The sequence below is a fragment of the Lutra lutra genome, chromosome 15 (genome assembly GCF_902655055.1).
Source record: "Lutra lutra chromosome 15, mLutLut1.2, whole genome shotgun sequence".
NCBI classification, from domain to species: Eukaryota; Metazoa; Chordata; class Mammalia; order Carnivora; family Mustelidae; genus Lutra; species Lutra lutra.
Window position 1 is genome coordinate 67,061,817 of NC_062292.1, and position 22,433 is coordinate 67,084,249.

Here is a 22,433-nt window from a genome sequence, read left to right on the forward strand (position 1 = left end):
CACACCCTCTGCAGACCCCCCCTCTCCCGCCCTTTCCCGACACCCGCTTTCGCCCCTCGACCAGGACTGGCTCAGTCGTCACGATTTTCGCACCTCCCAGTGTTCGGTTTGCTCCTACATCTCTCTCGCCTGCCGCACTGTGAATTCTCAGCACTCAGGGAACATGCACGTCTCACCTCCAGATCCTCAGACTGTAATACGGTGCGGGGCAGGCATGCGGGGCAGACGCTGCCATCTTCCGGGAACAGGTAACACCCTTCTCTTTCTCGCCCAAGCACAGGACGAGGGGAAGGTAATGGGTGTCATGCAGAAGGAGGCAAACTTCAGATTTTGTACCAGTAAAAATTACTTTGGAAGAAGTGGCTTAGCTGTGTGACCTCCATGGGTTCTCATAAGTCAGCATTACCCAAGGCAGGTTTACCATCCGGCCAGGGCGACTGGACAGCCCTGGGCCTGTACAGCAGGGACGGACCCTGGTATTGGAGGGTGAGCGATGACAGCATGGTGAGGCCTGTCTTCTCAAGGAGAAAACCCAGGTGGCATCAAGCCACTCTCGCTCCATTGCTTCTCCTAAATTTATCAAAGAAGTCTTTTCCCCTGGATAATTTTCTTCCTGAGACACGGAGAAGAAAATCTCTTCCGCTGTGGGAACAGGAGCAGCACTGGATGTGTACCTCTAACCGGCCATGGCAGGGGCCCTGTAAGCGCACGTAATGTTAACGTGAAGATGGGATCAAAGTGATAATGCGTGTGGCCGCCTGGCCACAAATCTGCGGAAATGTGCTCTTTTCCCGTGGTTCTTACTACACCAGTGCCCCCCGGCTCCCAGCAAACGTTCACCTCTTGCCCAGGCTGACCGAGGGCTGCAGGTCAGTTGAGGTCCTGGGGGCGCGGCCGGGCTGGGCTCCAGGCTGTGGGCAGGGTTCGAGTCCCCTCTGTCTTCTCACTTTGGAAAGTAGATCGAAGGGGCAGCCCGGCCGACCCATGCCAGTGCCGTGGGCATCTGACGGCGGGCGGCAGCACCTCGTGCGCCCACCTCGCTGCCCGAAGCCCGTCGTGGAGCCGAGCCAGAGCCCGTGACTCAGGCACCTCCCCTCCCCGCACAAAAGATACTAGCGTGAGTGGCTTGGTCACGAGAGAACATTTCCGACCCCCTTACAGGAAGGGAGCAGAGAGCCGGAAGCAGTGATCCGACCTGGAAGTGACCGGAAACAGGTTTCTTCTCTGCGGGCCCCGCTGGCTGCACTCGTAATGCGTGGGATGAAGAGTCCTTCTTTCACGCCCGTAGCTGGCCACCGTAGCCTGGCCAAGCTGACCCAAAATTAACCACGCCAGCCTCCCCTACAGAAAGTGAGGCCCTGCTCGCTCGATTCAGCTGGTGAGCCCTGTAGATGCCCCCTCGGCCGTGAGCTGTCACCTCTGTGTCCTCCTCACGGCTGCGTGGACCCGAGGTACAGATTTCCCAACAGAAGCACCAGATCCTCCTGCGAAAAGGCTTGTCCTGATTTTGGAACCCCAGTGACCCCCTCCGCGTCAGACCTCACCCCCACGGGCCCCACCGGCATCTCCGTGCGTGGGTTCACGGGCTTGCGTGGCATCAGACTGTCTCACAGTTTCCACACACACCAGCCTTCTCAGTGTGTGCGCGCATCAGGAGTGAACAGAGGTAAAAACGTGAGGGAGCTCGTCGAATACTGTGCAGCCTTTAAACCAGAGCAGCAGGAGGGGAGAGGCCTTAACCCGAAAGAGCCGTGCAGGGGAGCACATGAGCACAGACGGAGAGGGGAATGCAGGGTGTACCCACCAGAAGCCCCAGTCCTGAAGTTTAAACAGGGCAAACCCACCCGGGCAGACCTTCCTGAGCCCACTAGCCGGGGGCACTGCCTCGTCTTTGGGAACTCCCTGGGGCTTCCAGTCAGTTTCTGGCACTGCTCCCTCCTCCTGCAGCTGGCTCAGCTCTCTTCTCATGCCTTCCCTTGGAGCTCCACACCTGCACTTGAGCGTCACTACCTAATGGTATCTTGCTGTGTCCCCTATTTTTGCTCACATGCTTTGCTTCCGCACGTCATCTGGTTCTTTTTTTTTTTTTTTTAAAGATTTTATTTATTTATTTGACAGAGAGAGATCACAAGTAGACGGAGAGGCAGGCAGAGAGAGAGAGAGGGAAGCAGGCTCCCTGCTGAGCAGAGAGCCCAATGCGGGACTCGATCCCAGGACCCTGAGATCATGACCTGAGCCGAAGGCAGCGGCTTAACCCACTGAGCCACCCAGGCGCCCACGTCATCTGGTTCTTAATCGTAGATCCTCAAAGACTCAGGAGGTGCTGGAACCTGAGACGGTTTATTCTTTCTGAGCACGGTCTGAATCACACCCAGGCTCCCCATGCCAAGCACCAGGAGCCCCAGTGTGCTCCAGGGGGGATGGAGTAGAAGACACTCACCTGATGTGGGGGAGGGGAGGACCGCCATCACACATGCCAGGTGATCATGGCAAACTGTCCCCAACGCCCAGAAGCTAATTTGCATAAGCTTATATCCTGTATTTCACTTACAAACATCCCCCCAGGCCATAATTTCCTGTGATTCTGTTTTTCATCTGTTTCTGCTTCACTGACTGCTACGCCGTGAAAGTACCTTACAAACAGCTTGACCCTGAGCCCATAGGTCCTGCCCGTAACCCCGGTGAGAGCCATCAAGCCCCGGCTTGGCCATTCGTGCCCAGAGAGACAGCGTGCAGCTGTGGAGAAGCCGGAGCACGTGCGGAGGGGGCGCGGTGGGGGGGACGGACCTCCCCACGGGGAAAGCACCCACCGCCCTCGGCAGGACTGCAGTCCAGGAGCACTCATCCCGACTTCCTCAACCCTCTGTCAAACTGGATTCCTCCTTCACGGAAAAAGCATCTCCAGGGACAGTCCCCAACCCGGTCCTCATGCTGCTGGGACTTGTGCTGCTGATGTGCGGTGAGTAGGACGTCCAGGCCGGACCTCCCAAGGTCTCCGGCTGCACCCACAGAGGCCAGGACCTCAGCCTCCAACCTGTGGCTCGGAGTCAGGCAGCAGGTGGGAAAGACTAGAAAGCCAGGCATTTGAAGAAAACTATCAATTCACTTTTTATCTCATAGGAAGTGTTGAGTGTCTGTTCTTCCTTCCGATGTGAACTCTGTCTCTGTTCTCAATGTTGTGGGTAGCTGCAGGGGTGGTTCACACAACAAACTGGGCTCTTTGTTCCTTGTCCTCATGGTCATCATCCTTTCCTTTGTCTTCTGTCCTTGGACCCTCATCCCTACCTAGAATGGATCATCACCAACAACGCTTGCTTTCAAATCCCTGTTTCTGGCACCCCACCCCTACCCCACCCTATGACCACAGGGCATTTGCAACTTTCCTTCTCAACCCCAAGGATTGGAGTTTTCCACGGCCTGTTCCTGTCCTCCGTGCCCCCCACCTCTCAGCTCAGATGCTGGGGCTGGCCCAGCACTCCCCTGTCTACACCCTCCGTCAGCTTCTCCGTGTGCTTCACACCAGTGCCCAAGCAGCTACATGTGACTTCACACAAAAGGCACCATCCTGTTGACTCACATCCTTTAAATGCAGGGCACACATCTATGGTGGCCCCTGTAGGGCCGGAGACCCTCCCACACCTTCCCACTCGGTGCCTCCCACTCGGGCCCTCAGACCACTATCTCCCACCTTCTCTGTCTCCTCAAACTCCTTCTTACTCTCGGTTTGTAATCCTGCTGCATGTCACTGAGGAAGTGAAAGCCGTCAGAAGACAATGTCCTCACCTTTCTGCGGCCGTATTTGTGAACCTGCCAACCCCCACCATTTGTCCCCAGTCAGGACAGCACCGTCCCTCCTCCCATGCAGGACGGGACTCCTCCCGTATGCACTGGGTTCCCTAATGCTCTCGCTTTCTCAGAACCTTCCCTGTGCCATCACCACATTTCTTCATCCTGGGTTAGTCCGGCAAATACACAATCAAGCCACTGTGTCTTTTCCCCTAAGACGATGGAAATGTGCCATGACCATGTTCTGCTCCCTTTCACAAAATTTCCAGAGAGCTGCTGGGCTTGCCTTATCGCCTCCCGCCCTTCCTGTTTTAAACTCATTTTTATAATGAATACTGTTATGCTGAAAAAATAAAAAAAACTAAAAAAAAAAAAAAAAAAACCTCATTTTTAACTTCCATCACATTAACTTTCACTTTTAAGATACGGCAGCTCTGATTTTCCAGAAGGATTTGCAGTCATGTGAGCTCCCACACCATCACGATGCAGAACATTTCCATCTCCTCAAACACTCCCTCCTGGCCTCCATCCTTTCAACCCCTGGCAACCGTTGGTTGGTTCTCAGTGCTAACAGGTCCTTCTCACCCTTGGCCATGGCTGTCCACCTTTCGTCCCCACCCCTGCCCCTGCTGGGACCACCAACCCCTTCCCTGTCATCCTAACCAAGGCTCTGTTTTCAGCTTCCTTTAACTTGGACTCTCCCAAGTGGTCCTTCACTCCGTCTTCTGGAAGCACTTCTTCCCTCAGCTTCTGGAACACTACAGGCTACTGGGTTTCTTTCTAACTCAACACCTGTTGCTTCCTGACCACCAGAGGTTGGAGTTGTCCAAGGCTGGTGCCAGACCTCACACTCCATCCATGTGCACGTCCCTGCCCGGTTCAGACACTTCCTGAGCTGCTTTGACCTTCAACTCAAGCTTATGTCCCCAGCTCTGGTCTCTCCTCTGAGTGCCGTGCATGCGTTCCGCAGACACTCAGCTGTTACACTCCATGCGGCCAAACACATGTCCTGATCTCCCATGAGTTCCCCCAACTTACCCAGCTTCTCCGGGTGACCGTGCCATGCTCACGAATGTCACCTCCACTCTTCCAGCGGCTGCGACCAAGAATCTAGGACTTACACTCATTCCTCTCTCTCCTCTACACTTAACCTCCAATCCGTAAGGAAGTCTTGATTCTACTTTCAAAATTATACTGGACTCTGGCCCTTCACAGTGGCCCTGCCTAGCCCGAGCTCTTCCAGACTAAATCTTCCAGACTAAACTGCCACTAGTGTCCTCTCTGCTTCTCCTGCATGATGGTGGTCTGCCCTTCTCCCAGGATAAGAGTGATTTTACAAACGTAAGTGGAGTCAGAACTGTCCACAGCTCCCCATCATACCTGGAATGAAATCCAGACCTGGTGCCAAGTCCAGGGAGCCCTCCGTGACTGACTGACCATTTCTACCACACCAGTGCCCACCACTGCCCCTCTGTCAGCTCCAAGGGTGCCACCTTCTCTTCCCCACCCCACCACAAGCTCATTCCTTCTCACGTCCTTTGCATTGGCTAGTTCTGTGTTGGGGGTCTCATCCCCAAACACCCCGAAGGCAGCTGTCCACTTTCATTCTGTTTTCTACTCAGTTGACAGCTGTCCAAAGAGTCCAGACTGTCCTAAGACCCTCGGACTTGTGTCTCGGCCTCATCCCTCCGGTAACACTTATCACTCTCTCAGGTCAGGCTCTTTGGTGATTTTTCGATTGTCTGTCTCTCCCGAAATTCCTGGACAGCAGAGCCTGCTGCTTGCTCTCGCTCCTGCAACGCCAGTCCATGTACGGGCCCGGGCACGCCGCCGTAAGAGCTTGAAACCATTTGTAGAATGGACGGATAAAAAAATGTGATTTTTCACGCTAGCCCCATCGATTCCATTCTCCTACCTGAGGCACACATTAGTCACACCAGCTTTCCAGCTCCAACGGCAGGCTACACAAGTCAGACTAAACACGGGCTCAAATAGGTACTAATAATGAGTAATGTTTACTGGATGGTAAATAAACCCCAAGCACCCTTCTAAGCATTTTATGGGTGTGAACTTATTTAATCCCTGCAGAAACTGAGGGAGGTCTATGATTACCTGCATTTCACAGAAAAGGAAAGCGGAGCACAGAGAGGTGAAGCGTTGTCCCTGGGGTAGCACAGCTTGTAAGGGGAAGAGGCAGGCTTCAGGGCTCTGTCTTCTGGCTGCAGAGCCTGCATCTCCCCAGAATGTTCTGTTCTTGAGCATTATGCTGCCATACCACAGTCAGACCCTTGAGGTGTGGGAGAATCTTGGGAGAAATCCAAATTCTTTCTGTGGACCTCCTCCACCGGGACGTTGGTGAATAAAGGACATCAAGAGCAGGAGCCTGGCTGCTGTGACTGTGGTGGGCCAGCCCGGGCTGGGGCCACCTGGACATTTGAGAGGAGGGATGAGAGTCCAGGGCTTGAAGGGGCCACAGAACGAAGGCACCACCCTAACCATGGATAGGAGCAGTGATCAGGAAGGAGTTCCTGATCACAAAAGGAATTGTGTGGTGTTGGGGAATGTAGGAGAGGGAAAAGAGGTAAAGAAGGATGAAGGGAGGAGAATAGAGGGCAGGAGAGAGGGGAGAGGGAGGACGTGGAGGAGGAGGGAGTGGGAGGGAGAGAAGAAGGGGAAAGGGAGGAGGGAGGGAGGGGCGGCTGCAGGAGGGCACGTGGAGAACCGCACTGGGGATGGTCAGTCAGGTTGCAGGGGCTGCCTGTTTGGAATTCGCACCTGCACTGACCTCTCCTGAATTCTCTCCTAGCTGCCCCCTGCGAACCAGCCAGTGAAGGTGAGTCGGACCTCCTTTTCCTCTTCGCGGCCCAATCCGTGCAGCGGGCCCATGGGTGCTGTCTGCCATCCGGTGACAACCGCTGAGGCCTACCATGGCAGCGGCTCCCAGGGGACCAGGCTGCTTGTGTTCAGGTCAGTTTCTGCACCTGACACGTGGCCGCTCAGCTAGGGGAGCAGGTCTTCTTGAAACCATAGCCCTTTCTGTGAGAAGTCGCAGCTCGGGAAGGGAGATGCTGTTTAACTGGAAGTCACAGAGTGTGGAAGACAGACGTTAGAAGACTCGTCGTCCTCCCAGACTCGGGGGTGGCAAGGCCCTCGTGTCTTCCCCATGAGGTGCTCCCCCAGGAGCGATGGAGGAGACGCTGCCATCACACATCCATAGAGAATGTGACAGTCGGTCCCCGGACCACAGGAAAGCCAAGTAGCTCTCTGTCCCCCTCCCATTTCCAGCCCTGCTCTGTAGCCACAGCCATTACCCATGCGACTTCTCTCTCACTCTGGTTGGCACAAACCCAGCACTCTGACGCTCATTCGAGGTCTTGCTTCTACCAGACAAAGAGTGGAGGAAGCTTTCTCCCAGAAGGAATCTTCCGCTGAGGAGCATTTCAACCCAGGATACATCAGAACGGCTACCCGCGGGGCTCGAAGAAGCTTCCTGCCTGCCCCCCCAAGAAGACAGGCCATGCACACAGCTGGGGAGCACAGCTCTGCCCAAATACTGGGGACCAGCCCAGGCCTCTGGGATGCTCTCCCAAAGTTCGTCCAAGTAGAACTCAGGCTGTGGGTTAATGCCAACATACTCTGTGCCTGATCCTGCTTCTACCCCTTGAGTGCCCAGTCTGAACCCAAGCGCAGATCCAAATCCACATCCAGAAGAAACAAAGCTTCCACTACCAGGAACTTGCCAGGTTTGCCTGGGAGTCTGAGAATTCTTTGAAACCAGCTGGGAGCTACAAGACCAAGCTCCAGGCCTTGCAAACTCCCCTGTCTGGCGTCCCCTCCATGCCATCAGCCCCATTCAGAAGAGTGGGGAATGGGTTCCTGGATGCCTTTTTTATTCCTTTCTCTGTCCTAAGTCCTCTGGGGGATTGCAGGATTCCCAGGAGAGAATACCACCCCTGCCAGGAATTCCAGGCCCCGGAGCGAACCTTCTGGTACTAACACTGGACTAGAGTTTACAAAGTCCCAGGGTAAATCATCCTAGTAACACAGCTTGAGGCTGACAGGTGTGGCAGCAGCAGCCCCCTCTCAGGATCCAGAACACTCGGCATTTTTATCTGAGCAGAGCCTCTGACGCTGGGTAAACAAATATTTCGAGAGTTGGTGTCCTCTGGGATCCCATGTCTTGTTGGGCGCTGCCGCCAGGCAGACGGAGAGGAGGGGAGGCGGGACCCAGCTTTGCCCATCTGTAGTGCATCCATAGAAGAGCCCCTATCGCCGAAAAGGGAGACATCCCTGGGGCTCAGGGTATGGAATGAAACTGCCCCTGATGGCCGTGGTTCGCACGAGGTTTGCACAGAGTCGCAGAGCAGGGGAGCTGCGCGTGTGCGGGTGGCATTTCCAGGCAAGCATTCGCCTGTTCTTCCATTGGGATCAGCAGTAACAGGCAGGAGAGGTTCAGTAAAGAAGGCATTAAGTTCCACTAATCTTTCCCCCACTGGCCGAACGTCCCATGTCACATTCTGTCCTTGAAAGACAGTGTGTGGCTCTGGGATGCCAGGGGGAGTGAGCAGAAGATAACCGACATGGTTTATGACAAGAATGAATGAAACACACTCACTTTTCCTGAAACGTCAGGCTTCACCATCTCCGGTAACAGTGGTTGGCGCCCTGCCCTGTGTCCAGAAAAGGTGTTTTTAGTTTGTGGACGGAAATGTCAAAGAGTGGGAGCCAAGCGGGAGGTAGAGGTTGCCTTGTGGGGGGCGGAGACATGGCCCAGGGTCATGCTGGAGTGGGGGGCGGTCTCTGCACCCAACTCGCCTTGTTCCAAACACGGAGAGCTCAGTGTGCCTCTGACAGGAACTCTGAAACCCATGGCCCTGGGATTTGTCTTTCGTCCCTCTCTCTAGCACTGCTTCTGACAGCCAGGCCCTCTCGGCCCAAGGAGGGGGACTCAATGACCCTGACCTGTGAGATGCAGGCCACTTCTCAGAAGCTGGATGTCCCAGTCCAGTTCTGCTTCTTCAGAGATAGTCAGGCCCTGGGGCAGGGCTGCAGCCGCTCCCCAGAGCTCCAGCTCCCGACCGTGTGGAGGGAAGACTCGGGCTCCTACTGGTGTGGAGCAAAGACCTCGATGATCAGAGTCACTTGGAGCCCCAGGATCCAGATACAGGTGCAAGGTGAGCCCGGGGCCTGCACGGGAAACTTACACAGGGCCGGGGGCCTGAGGCTGCTCTCCCCTGGGGAGAAGGAGCTGGTGGAGACATGCTGGAGCTTCTCTCCTTCTCAGAGTCCTTAAGGGATCTGCTCCTATTCTCCCTAATCCCGCTCAAGTGCCCAGGAGAGTACTTAGGAGCCCCTCATGGCACCCTCCCTGTGCTGGAGAGTGGGAGCAAATCACTGCAAAATCCCGACCCCTGGCAGCATCCTCCCCAGGGGGGACACGTGTGGCCGTGGTGGGGAGTCACGGGAGCTACAGAGAAGGGAGAACTCAGACCCGCATGGTAAGGGCCCGCTTTGGGCCCGAGGCTATGGGAGGCGAAGCTGGGGCTTGGTTTTGAAAGAAAGGAGGAGAAGGGGGCATTCTGTGACTGACCCGTGTCATTCCGTGTTCCGGGGGGCATGCTAACGTCCTCCCCCATTCTCAGACAACGATGCCTCCACGGTGCTGGGAAGAGGATGTGGAATACCTCCAGAAGGTTGGCTTCCCCACCCTTGCTCAAAACTCAACACTGGTGAGGCTGGACAGGAGCAAAGAACCACCGGGCAGCCGGCCCGGCTCCAGGCCCCACGTGTGCTAGGTCATGGGACCGTCCCAACTGTAGGAGATAGCTAGTATCCCCCCCTGCATTGTACAGACGGGAGACTGAGTCTGAGAAGTGAAGTGGTTGGATCAAGCACCCACAGTAAGACGTGGGGCCAGCATTTGAGGCCAGACAGCTCGATCGGCCATCTGTCCTGTGGCCGCCGTCGTCCCGTGCCCTGCAGAGCATGGGCTGGAGAGGCCCGGGCCCTGAGAGCCCCACTGCCCCGGGAAGGGAGGGAGCTGCAGCCACCATGTAACAGTATGGCCTTCTCACCCCCACACTGTCCACCTGACCGAGGCCGCCCCCAGCCAGCAGCAACCCCCAACCCCAGAATACCACCCACCACCACGGAACAACATCAGTTATTGACTTGACCCAAGGCCTGTGCTTTCGGGACTGTCACATCCCTGGTGTCTCCTTGTGTTTGTGTAGGAGTCCCCGTCTGGAACGTGAGCTTGGAGACACGGCCTCCAGGGGGACAAGTGCAGAAGGGAAAGAAGCTGGTTCTCATCTGCTTGGCCACCCAGGGCACAGGAAACATCACCTTCTCCTGGTACAAAGGGGCCCTGGGTTTGACCCTGAAAACAAAGACCCAGCGTCCACTCACTGCCACGTTCGAGATCCCGGCAGTGACCGACAGTGACGCAGAGAAATACTACTGCACGGCCGACAACGGCTACGGCCCCAGCATCAGCGAGCTGGTGAGCGTCACTGTCAGAAGTAAGTTCCGGAGCCTCTGGCCCGCCAGCACCCCCACTCGCTGGGCTCCACGTTCCCCCGGGGCACCGTGCGGACGACCAACGGGCCTGAACCTCTGTGGGCAGGGATTACGAGTCTGTCACGGTGTGGAGACCCTCTCCAATAGCCCCCTGTCTCCCTCAGGTCCAGTGTCCCATCCCGTCTTCACCCTCAGGGTGCCCGGGGCCCAGGCCTTTCCTGGGGACGTGGTGGAGCTTTGCTGTGAGGCCCAGAGCGGCTCTCCCCCGATCCTGTACCGGTTTTACCACGAGGACGTCATCCTGGGGAGCATCTCGGCCCCCTCTGGAGGAGGAGCCTCCTTCAACCTCTCTCTGACCGCAGAACGTTCTGGAAACTACTCCTGTGAGGCCGACAATGGCCTGGGGGCCCAGCGCAGTGAGGCGGTGACCCTCAGTGTCACAGGTACGGCTCAGGCCATTGAACTGTCTTGGCCAATGTCCCTCTCTGGTATCCCAGAGAGTTTTACACAGCATTTCTGGTGCTGCGTTACCTACGACGGAGCGTCTGAGGGTGGTGCTGCCCCAGGAGGTGTGTCTGAGGGGCACAGAGGACGTGAAGGCTGTGCCTCCCTCCTGCCATGAGGGTGATGAGCTGCAAATCACATAAGTCAGTCCTGCTACCCCAGCCCCTCGCCCAGGAAGAGCAGACCTTGGCTTCAGCCCTCACCCGAGACGTCTGCTCTCCAAAGGCCAGCCCTGCTGCAGGCTGGCTCACGGGCAGACCTCTCCCCTCAGTGCCTGTGGAGGACAAAAAGGAACTTCTCGCCTCAGGAGTCCTGGAGGGGCTGCTTGGCACCCTTGGTCCCACCGTTATGGCCTTATCGCTCTGCTGTTGGCTCAAGAGAAGAATGGGTTAGTATTTATAGATTCTGGTATTTTGTTATTGTGAACTTTGTTTTCACAGAAATAGGAGGGACTGGGGACAGACAGGAATGCTGTGGGGGAGGGATACGTCCTGCCAGCCCCCAGCCTGGGAGCAGTACCTGTGTCTGTGGTCGAGTCCCCCGACCCCCGTGTGTGATCCGTCGGGGCTCAACTGATGTCCGGTGCTTCCGGGATCTAATTTTCACCCAAAACTCTGACTCTATTAAAAACAACAGGTCAGCTACTAGAAGAGAAACACAGTTAGCAACTCCAGCTCTGCCGACCACCCCCCGGTTAAACTCAGTGCCTCCGTTCTCATCCCCCCAGAGCACCGTCACGAGCTCTTCCTGTGTTCTGGAACGCTCACCTATGCACCCGCTCGTCTGCTCATGGCGGGATCTCTCCTACTTCTCAGCCTGACTGTCTTTTTCCCCCAGAGGCTTCAGCCAGCCGCACGACCTACAATTCTCTCCTTTTATTCTCTCCTCAGACCCCTAAGTTGTTCAGCTTTGCCCCGGCTCGCAGCTGGTAATTACATATTATTCAGGTGTTTAATCCTGGACTCCTGTTCTCCCCTGAGCAAGATGGAGACCATGTGAGATTCTCACTGAAATTCTAAACTTGTCCTGCCGCTTGGGGCCCCTCACCTCACCTGTAACGTGGCTGTGGCTGTGCCTGTGGTGCTTCTGAGGGCTCTTGTCATGACAAGAGTAGGTGGTGTGTTGTCAAAACCCAAAGCAAAAAAGACAATAGGTGTTCGGGTTCAGAGGCTCAGGCTCAGGTCCTTGTCGTGGGATGAACTGTCTGGAAGCTCACCGACTGCTCTTCATTGAGTGTCTTCACCTGCGAGTGAAGGATCCGAGCAGACGACGCCCTCCGGCAAGCGGTGACAGGCCTGGGGAGCAGCCCCCGCAGAAGGGCCATCTGATTCCCTTTTGACGTGTTTGCTCATCTTCTTGACTTATAGGAAGACCAGCAGCTGCAGACCAGGGCAGGTGAGGCTCTGCTCCTTCTGCGTGTGTTGATGATGCAGGAAAGCCCACCTTCCCCACTCCAAGTTGTCCTCTCTCATGTGCTTGTTGTGTATTTTATTATCTGGAGTTCTCCCACTGCTAACAGGGTCTGTTTGCTGCTCCTCCTCATTTGTACACGGACTAATTGATTCAAATCCTTTTTCCGTCATTCTTCCTGATTCACCTCCCTCATAAACTAACCCATTTCACACATTCACCAGTGAATTGATTTATCCAATCAATTAACCAATACCTGAGCATCTGTGAGTCATTCTGACGAGGCAGGAAAACAGGATCCTGAGATCCTGAAAGTATCTCAAAGGCATGAAGATACAAGCACATTTCCATCATTCAGGCCAGAGAGTGATAACCATCCCGAAAACTTGCTGGCAAAGTTCTTTAGTTTAGAGGAGGAAAATATTTTTAAAACATCAAAGTTTAGTTGACATATTTTTGTACCATGTTGTTGTTTATGCCAACAAAAATCAGATTATTTTCCCAAATCAGAGTAGCGGTCTTCCAGGGGTACAGAGCCCTGTACATGCAAGTTCACTTTTTTCTCTCCCTTCCTCAAGCTGCTTGTTCTGCCTAAAAACCTGTTCTCCATTGGGGGGGAATCAATATTCTCACTTAGTATTCACCGAGCACTTGTGATGGGAGGGGCCCTGTTCTAGGTGTGGGCGACACCACACTGACCCATCACGTAAGGAACTGCGCTCACCTCGGGCTGTGCACTCCATGGCTGCTCTGCCGTGCCTTGCTCAGCCCAGGTACAGAGTTTGTAACACACAGCGGAGCTCACTGTGGATCTTCCCAGAAGTCAGTATTCTGCTCAGGACCCTTGCTAACAGGCTTCTCTCCTTCAATGTCTCGCTCACAAACCTGGACAGTAATGTCTGGGGTATCTGGGATGTTTTCCCACAGAGTTATCTTGTGTTTCTGTGTCTGCAGGAGCCCTCCCAGCCCCGTGCCACAGGTGTCCAACTACATCAACTCAGCTGCCCCACTGCAGGAACAGTTTGTATACGAGAATGGTGAGGTTTCCCAAAGGTTCTGGCCCAAGCAGCTAGAGGGGGCCAGGGAAGGGGTGGAGTCTGCTAGCCCACCAGTGCCTGCTGTGCCCCAGCCACCCCCAACAACAGACGGCACATCTGTCTTCATGGTGACAGATGGTAGGCATGGAATGAGGTAAGTGGTAGGAAGAAAGGACTGTGTCACTATGCCTCCTTTCTTCTCTTCAGTGAATGTCGTAAGCGGGGACGAGGTCTACTCTTTGGTGTACCACAGGCAGCAAGAGCGGCAAGCAGCAGGTGAGACATGAGGGAGTGAATGTGTCTCTGACTTTTGTCTTTTCTGGAACCAAGTGGAGAATCAGTGCCTGCAAATGGCATATGGAAGTGTTCTTCAGCACTGCAGCTCTGCCTTGGAGTTGGCTGTGGGCTTTGCTCTACCTTCCTGAGCACTGGCCTTGGGTCTGGGAGCCACCCCCAGGAGAGTCCAGTTCTGGTGCTAGCTCAGCACAGCCTGGTCAGAGGAAGATTGGGGTGGTGGTGTCTGCCTGCCCTCCTTGTGTGGCCCCACTTGCTGCTGTTGTCCCATCCATACCTCAAGGGTCCAGAAATGTGAAAAGTGTAAATGCCCGGAGGGACTTCTTACATGTCCACCTCTAGGCTGCCCATTGTCCTCCGTACAGCAAGGAAATCATGTTTGTAAGAGATAAAAAAGCAAGAGTGAAATTGCTGACAGAAATCAATACATGGGAAGTAGATAGGAGGAGAAGAAGCCCTTATTAGCATGACTTTAGGGAAGGACTTCAAATAGAAGTGAAATCTTACAGCACACATCTTTTGTTCCACAGTAGACCCCCAAAGGACACATACCGCAGACCAGGTGAGTTAGAAGACTTACAGACTTTCTTTCCTGCTCTTCTTTCTTTCTTCTAGTGGCTCATTCTCAAACTCTTACAACTATGGCCACTTCGGAAAAACACAAGGTTCTCAGGGTCTATCTCTTCCCTTATGTCCCCACACAGCAGGAAAAACATTTGGTCATAACAATAAAGCCTCACCATGCAAGGGAATGTGGGAGCCTTGCACAGATGTTTCCTTTAGCAACGACACATGGATGATCTGTAGGTACAGTGTAGCACACGGCAAGTCTAAAAATTCTATACCTTTAAAATCTTTATCCTGAAATATTGTTGAACCACACACACACCACTTTGTGCTGTGAGGTTAATCACACAATCTGTGGAAAACTAAATTAATATTGAACAAAGCTAAACTAATAGTGATTTGTGTCAACTCAGTAATTTGTAAACCTTGAACAATCCAGGAGATCACTGGTAATACAAAGATACTTTCAGAAAATTACAGGAATTCCAGCTCTACATGGGTGCAAGGATAGTAGGTGCTTTGTACATTTGTCTAGTATGGAAGTGGGGAGTAGCCAGAGGTCTCAGGACAGAATTTGTGTTTAGTTTAATGTAGTTTATGAGTACAAAACTCCTTAAGAAAACATCCTTAAGACATCCTTAAGAAAAAATGATAGCCTGTGGAAATGCCTAATGGTGGCACATTAGAATGGGAGTTTGCACGTTTGGGTGAACTTATGGCTCATCAGAAACACCTCTGCAGCCCACTCGTGGGACACAGTCCTTTGAAAATGCTCACCTATGGTCAGTCTTCCAAGAGGCTCTACTTTCTGGGCCGTGTGGCGTGCCGTGATAGGACACATCCAGGGTGGTTGGGGAAGAGAACCGCGTGTCTTCCCTGCTCTGGTCCTATCCATGTGCCTTTGCTTTTAGGATGCCTCAGCCATCTATTTTAAGCTGAAGAAGGCAAGCCCTGCAGATGTGGACTATGAAGACGCCATGTAAAGTCCTGGAAGATTCTGCTCTTTGGAAAGCATCCATGACCCCAAGCCTCAGAACTGATATGTTCTTCAGAGATCCTGGAGTAGTCAGCTTTCTAGGACTTCTCATCTAGGTGCTTCCCCTCACCCTCCAGAGTCTATTCCTGCGTCAGGCTAAAAGCCCTGAAGAAACCATCCAAAAGACCCAACATGAACGCGGGGGGGGGCCTCACTCCCACTGGTTCTTTTAGGCACAGGTCAAATTGTGCTCTAACTTCATTCTATAAGAGGAAACAGGGTGGGTGACCTTGGGGTGGAGGGACAGTGAAGCTCACTCGGAGTGCGTGGACATGAGGTTAACGATTCTGCAGGCAGCTGTGCAGAGGTGAGTGCCCATCCTCTTGTCCAAGTGCAGATGCCCTCTGTGTTGAACTCCAGAATAACCCTGACACATACATGACTCTTCCTGTTTCTGCATGAAATATGTGACTCGGGGCACTTGGAGTCACGATATCATTATCCACAGTGACTATGGGTACATTCAATTTCAGTGACATGTTTTGTATGCACAGATTCATCTAGATGCCCTCATATTTATCATGACATACAATCTTTGTGTCACCACACCCAAAGTTCTGTATTTGCTGCACCTCTAGAAGATTATGAATATAATTTTTCCTCTTTTATTCACGAACTTCAAAAAAAATGTGACAATACAATTTGGAGTCCATGTTTTCATTTTAAAACAGTTATACACCAACTCTTACAAATTAAAACAATTTAGAAGTATATAATATAAAATGTTGGAGACTTCCCTATATCTAACACCACAAGTGGTACCCCTGTGTTTAATAACTGAGCATTGATGGGGCGCCTGGGTGGCTCAGTTGTTAAGCATCTGCCTTCAGCTTGGGTTGTAATCCCAGGGGCCTGGGATCAAGCCCTGCCTGGGTCTCCCTGCTCAGCGGGAAGCCTGACTCTCCGTCTCCCACTCCCCTTGCTTGTGTTCCCTCTCTTGCTATGTCTCTCTCGGTCAAATAAATAAAGTATTAACAAAAAACTTAGCATTGTTAATCAAATACTATCATAATATATTTTAATCTTTTCTTTTTTTACCATTATTAAGGAGTCTTTTATTTTGAATAAAGCTGAAGTAAAAACCATAAGTAAGCCCTCAGAATCCTTTTCAATCACTGATGCACGTTAGGTGGATTCCAAAAATTTTCTATTATTAAAAAAATACTAAAACAAACGTCCTCATACAAACGTATTTCTGTGTTCCCACTAATCCATCTGAAGGAATAATTTGTAAAGCAGGGACTCGGGCATTTTAGGTCACACACACTCTGTGTTTGTGCTGAATACTCTTGAACAGCTCTCCTGCACCAGGGAACACATTACCAACGACACATGAGAGCACCGTCTGTGAGAAAAAAGTGTCATTGTTATTTCAATTAAAAATGTTACAATGACTCGTGCAACTGAGCATTTTTCCCTTAAATTGACTGTTCATTTGTAGTTCTTCCCCGTTTCCTGTGCTGGCCCTTTGTGCATTTTCTCAGTGTTCATTCACCTCCTTCTTACAGCTTTTGGAGGAACTACTTATAACTTACACCCAGTGAGGTGTGCATAATTTAGGTGTTCAGTCCCACCAGACCGACACATACACACACCCAAGTAACCCAAACTCTTGTTGGGTTATAAAATTTCTTCCTCATTCCAGAAACTTCCGTCCCATTCCCTCCATGTGATTATGTTCTAAAAATGTTCTCGCACGTTCTTACGATGCTTTCACGATCTGGGTGTATATTCACACAGGATATCATATGTACGTTTGATGTGAGATAAGAATCTGACTTCTCCTGTTTTGGAATTTTATATTTATATTATGACTTTACTTTTTGGAATAAAAAAATTTATGTGAGATAGAGATTGAAGTATTTTTTTCAGACCGATATAAATTATCGACTGCTGTTAATCAAGTAGTCTGTTCTTTCTTCTTGTAATTCCGTGCTACCTTGTCTCATTCAGATAAAAACTTCCTGTTTCATACTTCTGCTTGACACTAACACCATTTGAACACCTGTGCAGGACGACTTTTCCCATCGCTGGATTGGCTCCAACCACATCCTCCCAGTGTTCTTCCTGCATGCCCCGGGGCCATCCCGCTTCGGGAGCTCTTCACCCACTCTCCCTTGTCCTGAGATGCTCTTCCTCTGCAACCCTCACTGGCTCTTGCCTCCTCAGCTGCCTTTCTCCCTTACATTTCTGTTTCTGGCCCATGGAAATGTTTACCTTTTTCTTTCTTAGGACAAATGTAGATTTTTAAATGTTATGTTTTATCTGCCACTGTGAAGTGTTTGGATCTCAGGCAGGACTCCAGGAATGAAGTGGGAGCCCCAGGGGACCAGAAGCTTGAACTTTTTTCTGGATTTACACACGTGTTCTGCCATTTACTAAATCTGCAGTTTTGTTTGAATTGGTTAATTTCTGTGTATTTCTTCATGCTTAAAACTGGGATAACAATTGTATCTAATATATCATGCGGTCTTGTTCATCAGATAAAATCATTTGTTTAAAGTGCTTCAAGATCAGCTGATGCATCACTGAACTCTATCTCTGAAACTAATGATACACTATATGCTAATTAATTGAATGTAAATAAAATTTTTAAAAAGGCTTAGAACACCTGAAAAAAGCAAAATGCTTCAAGGTGTACGTGGCACACATTAAATGCTCAAAAAATTATTAGGATTCCATTTCAAATTTCCCTTTTTGTTTTTTATAGCACTTTACAGTGATGGGTGTAACACTTCATTTTATTATTTTAACAACTTTAAAATAGTTCAAATACATTTAATTTATTGTATTTCTTAGGTAGTTCTTCTGCTAGAAGTTTTAGGTGTTTAAGCCTGCATTTCTTACATATTTTGAATCTTGTTCATCACGATTTGCTGGGGTTTGTGACTGTTGATGGAGACAAGTCCTGTCCATGGTGAGTTTCATGACCTATGCTTCTGTGTCCTTCAAAAGCCACTCTGTATGTGCTGCTTCTAAGTCCTGGGGATGTCACTGGCCCTGGACCACTTTTTACAACAATTCCTTATCTGGGGCTTCCCGGGGCCCACCCATGGGAGCGGGACAGTCCTGGGGTTCTGATATCTCAGGAGAAACTCTCTATCTCCCCCAGAGTTCATAGAAAGACAAGGTTACTTGTCCTCTCTGTGCTGGTGGGTGAATGTTTTTCCCTAAGACGCCACTCTTTTCTTAAAAAGAAAGTCTTCTGTGCCCCAATGTTTATAGCAACAATCGCCACGGTCGCCAAACTGTGGAAAGAACCAAGATGCCCTTCAACGGACGAATGGATAAGGAAGATGTGGTCCATATACACTATGGAGTATTATGCCTCCATCAGAAAGGATGAATACCCAACTTTTGTAGCAACATGGACGGGACTGGAAGAGATTATGCTGAGTGAAATAAGTCAAGCAGAGAGAGTCAATTATCATATGGTTTCACTTATTTGTGGAGCATAACAAATAGCATGGAGGACAAGGGAAGATGGAGAGGAGAAGGGAGTTGAGGGAAATTGGAAGGGGAGGTGAACCATGAGAGACTATGGACTCTGAAAAACAATCTGAGCGTTTTGAAGGGCGGGGGTGGGAGGTTGGGGGAAGCAGGTGGTGGGTATTAGGGAGGGCACGGATTGCATGGAGCACTGGGTGTGGTGCAAAAACAATGAACACTGTTATGCTGAAAATTTAAAGAAATGTTAGCAAAAAAAAAAAAAGAAAGAAACTGAGGGTTGCTGAAGGGGTTGTGAGTTGGGTGATGAGCAATAGAGAGGACATGCACTGTGATGAGCACTGGGCACTGTATACCACTGAATTATTGAACTCTACATCTGAGACTGACATACTACATGTTGGCTAATTAAATTGAAATTTAAAAAAAGAAAGAAAGTCTTCTGATGGTCCAGATTTTATGTGTCTTGGTTTCAACCTTCTATCATTTGTAGACATGGGGTTTTGCTTCTGAGTTCCAGATGAACTAAATACTGAGCTCATAAAAATCATCTAGTGTAGTATTTTCTCCTCAGGGCACCAGTAACATCAATTTATACGTGTTAACACTCTGTTTTCACTTCCTTTTTTTTTTTCTTATCTGTAATGGTGGAAATTTCCCTTCTTTTTTACCTGTTTAATAGAGCATTTAAAAAGTTATGTATAAAAAAAATAAATAAATAAATAAATAAAAATTAAAAAAAATAAAATAAATGTAAAATAAAAAGTTATGTAATATTCCCATCACTGAGTGAATGAATGCATGCTTCCTCTGGCTGGTGAATTACCACCTCCTGAACCAGGAAGGAGTCATTAGCAGAGCAGGCTAGAAAGAATGGGCAAATCCCTTGAAGGGAAATCAAAACCAAAAGCCAGAAGCACAGTCTGGATCTCAGTTCTTGGTCTTCTACCACCAACAGCCAATATTCTACTGCTGGGAAGACGCCCAAGGAAGCTGCCTTGGGTGGCTCTACTAAGGGTCAGTGTTCTCAATGCCCCAAGGGTCCCCTCCACCCAGCTCACACATATACAATTAGAATGGAAAATAGAAAGCTTCAGATTGAATTGTGTTTGATCCCTTGGGGCCCCCACCATGACTGCCATCCCCAGGGAGCCCAGCCTTTCATCAGGAGGTTCTCACAGACCATGGGAGGTCTGCTTCCTATTGCAGATTCTGCTCAGATATCTACCCAAAGCCTCACTAAGTCTCCCTGCACCCCTCCCCACCTCAGACTTCAAGACTGGGATCCCCTCTACCTCCCACCATGGGAATGGCAATGCCTTCTTCGAAAGGGATTAGCAATAATTTCTAGTGACACTGAAGAAAGTGATCCTCCTCATGAAGAAGAAAAATTTGAGGGCCGCCTGGGTGGCTCAGAGAGTGTCTATTGACACAACATCAAGATTCCCACCACCCAGCTCTGCTCCAACAGACATTAGCACCTCCAGAAGAATGTATTTCTCACCCTAGACATAAAATGTCATTTGTTGAATATCTAAGTCAAACCTCATTCAACAAAGACCTACCATGTTGTTCAAGATAACTACAGTAACAACTGAAATTACTACCATAGCTTCTCCCACACCAGGGTGGTGGCGGTGACAGGACCATATCCACAGCACGTATGCACCAATTCCTGTGGGAAGGGACTGCACACATTATGACATTTAATTCTGTCATTGCAGCCTTGCAGCCCCAAATTCAACCAAATACAACCAAATACACCCGGGGGCCCACCCAGTGGCCCACCTACCCACCTTGTGGCCACTCATTTCTCTTCCCCTGCAGCACTCACTTTCACACAAACCACACCTCCCACCATTTGGTAACGCCATGGGAAAAAGCTAATTGTGACTTTCCTGGTAATCAACTTCCTCAAGTGGGAGATGCTATTTATTCTGTTGTGAGTTGTAGTTCATGAAGACTCTGTCTCTCTCAAACCTAACACACACACCCCTAGCTTTGCATCTTGGGTCCCTTCCAAGACACTGAACGGAGTTGGCAAGACACTGCTGCCCCCGTGTCTGACAGGTGCCCTTGTGTATACTGCCACCTGCAGAGTCTCCGAGTCAAGGGTCTACTCGGTCTGTCCCAGAAGCTTTTGTGTCTACAGGTAACTCTGCTTCTTTCTGGCTCCTGTGACTCCCTCCTGCTGGTGCCCAAATATCCCAGCACACGTCTCTCACTTTGGCCAGCGCACCCCGCCCTACAGTTTCACTTCCACCACTGTAACCTTGAACATAAGTTACTTTGTCCTCCAATGAACTGCTGAGCTTCTGGTCTCTGGCCATGGCCCCTACTTTGCATCCGAGTTTGTGGGCCTGCAAGTTGTGTCCGTCCACATGTGAATGTCTGCCATCAGTCAGGTGTGACCAGCATCCAGATGGAGCGTGCTGGTCACCTCAAGGACTTGCTGCCACCCCAGTGGCCCACCTACCCACCCTGTGGCCACTCATTTCTCTTCCCCTGCAGCACTCACTTTCACACAAACCACACCTCCCACCATTTGGTAACGCCATGGGAAAAAGCTAATTCTCAACTCAAGAGCCACATGTCCGTACAGGACAGGATGAAACCACAAGTAGTTTGAAAAATCGGCTCAGATATCTATGAAAAACCAACACCTACCACCAGCTCTACCTCCACATTTTGCTTATGCCTTTTTCTGTATTTTCTCCCTTGACTCACTGTCCTCCATCAGAATCCTGTGCTGTCGTGACTGGGCAGGATGAGGAGGAGCCACGGGCCACCTAGAAGCCCTCCCAGAGGCAAGGGCTTGGAGAGAAGCTCAGTGGGCAGCTCTGGTCCCAGGGAGAGAAACACTCACCCTCTTCCAAACACAAATAGATCACTTGCCTGTGCAGAAAGGTCGAGTAGCATTGCTTGGTACACTTTGAGGTGAGAGAGGCTTAAAAAAAGCCAGGTCTTATTTTTTATGAATCTTTTAGAAATATATAAATAGCATGTGTTTGTTGTAAGAATACGAGAACACAATGATAAGCAAAATGAGGAAAATAAAAATCACCTTTAATTACATTAGTCAGGGAGCACCTGGGTGGCTCAGTGGGTTAAGTGTCTGCCTTTGGCTCAGGTCATGATCCCAGGGTCCTGGGATTAAGCCCCATTTTGGGCTTCCTGCTCAGCAGGAAGCCTGCCTCTCCCTCTCCCACTCCCCCTGCTTGTGTTCCCTCTCTCGCTCTTTCTCTGTCAAATAAATAAATAAAATATTTTTAAAAAATTACATTAGTCAGATATAATCACACTAACACATTGGTGTTTATTGTCCCACGCATTTTTCTTTAATTGGTCAATTTGGGGGGGGATGGTATGTGGCAGATAAATTGTTTTGAACAGCCCCTTTTACCTTAACAGTATATCGTGAACAACTTCCATTGCTATTAAATATTTTGCAGAATCATTTTAATGACTGCTTGATAGCACACTGTTTGACACATAATTTATTTTTTAACCTGCTTTTTGGGGTATTTTTCGCATTTTCTTTTTATACCACTCTAAGCGAGGCGTTGATGATACGACGTATGACATCACGTATATACCTCAGCATTTCCCAACGGAAAGCTATGTCTGTGGGGACTGACAATGGTAAGTCTTCACCTGAACAGAAGACATCGAGCCTATGATTCAGTTCACTGCCAGTCAGTCCCCAGGTTACAAATACCAACGATTTTATGATTTACAGTTTCATGCTCTGTCAGGTCCACAAAGAAACATGTATCTGCCTGTTCAGCCTGCCCCTGAGTGGACTGGAGCACAGAACACTTACAGGGACCACA

The 22,433-nt window shown here is 50.5% G+C and overlaps 1 protein-coding gene across 1 annotated transcript; it reads left to right on the forward strand.

Moving 5' to 3' along the window:
• The first annotated feature begins 2,687 nt into the window (after positions 1-2,687).
• Positions 2,688-17,834, forward strand: FCRL1 (Fc receptor like 1). Its single transcript, XM_047703959.1, has 13 exons — positions 2,688-2,959; positions 6,593-6,619; positions 7,698-7,811; positions 8,691-8,960; positions 9,429-9,515; positions 10,020-10,307; positions 10,470-10,748; positions 11,081-11,197; positions 12,177-12,204; positions 13,174-13,256; positions 13,464-13,532; positions 14,081-14,112; positions 15,029-17,834. Exons 1-13 carry the CDS (start codon positions 2,929-2,931, stop codon positions 15,098-15,100), a joined length of 1,497 nt encoding a protein of 498 aa, XP_047559915.1. The 5' UTR covers positions 2,688-2,928; the 3' UTR covers positions 15,101-17,834.
• Positions 17,835-22,433: the final 4,599 nt, after the last annotated feature.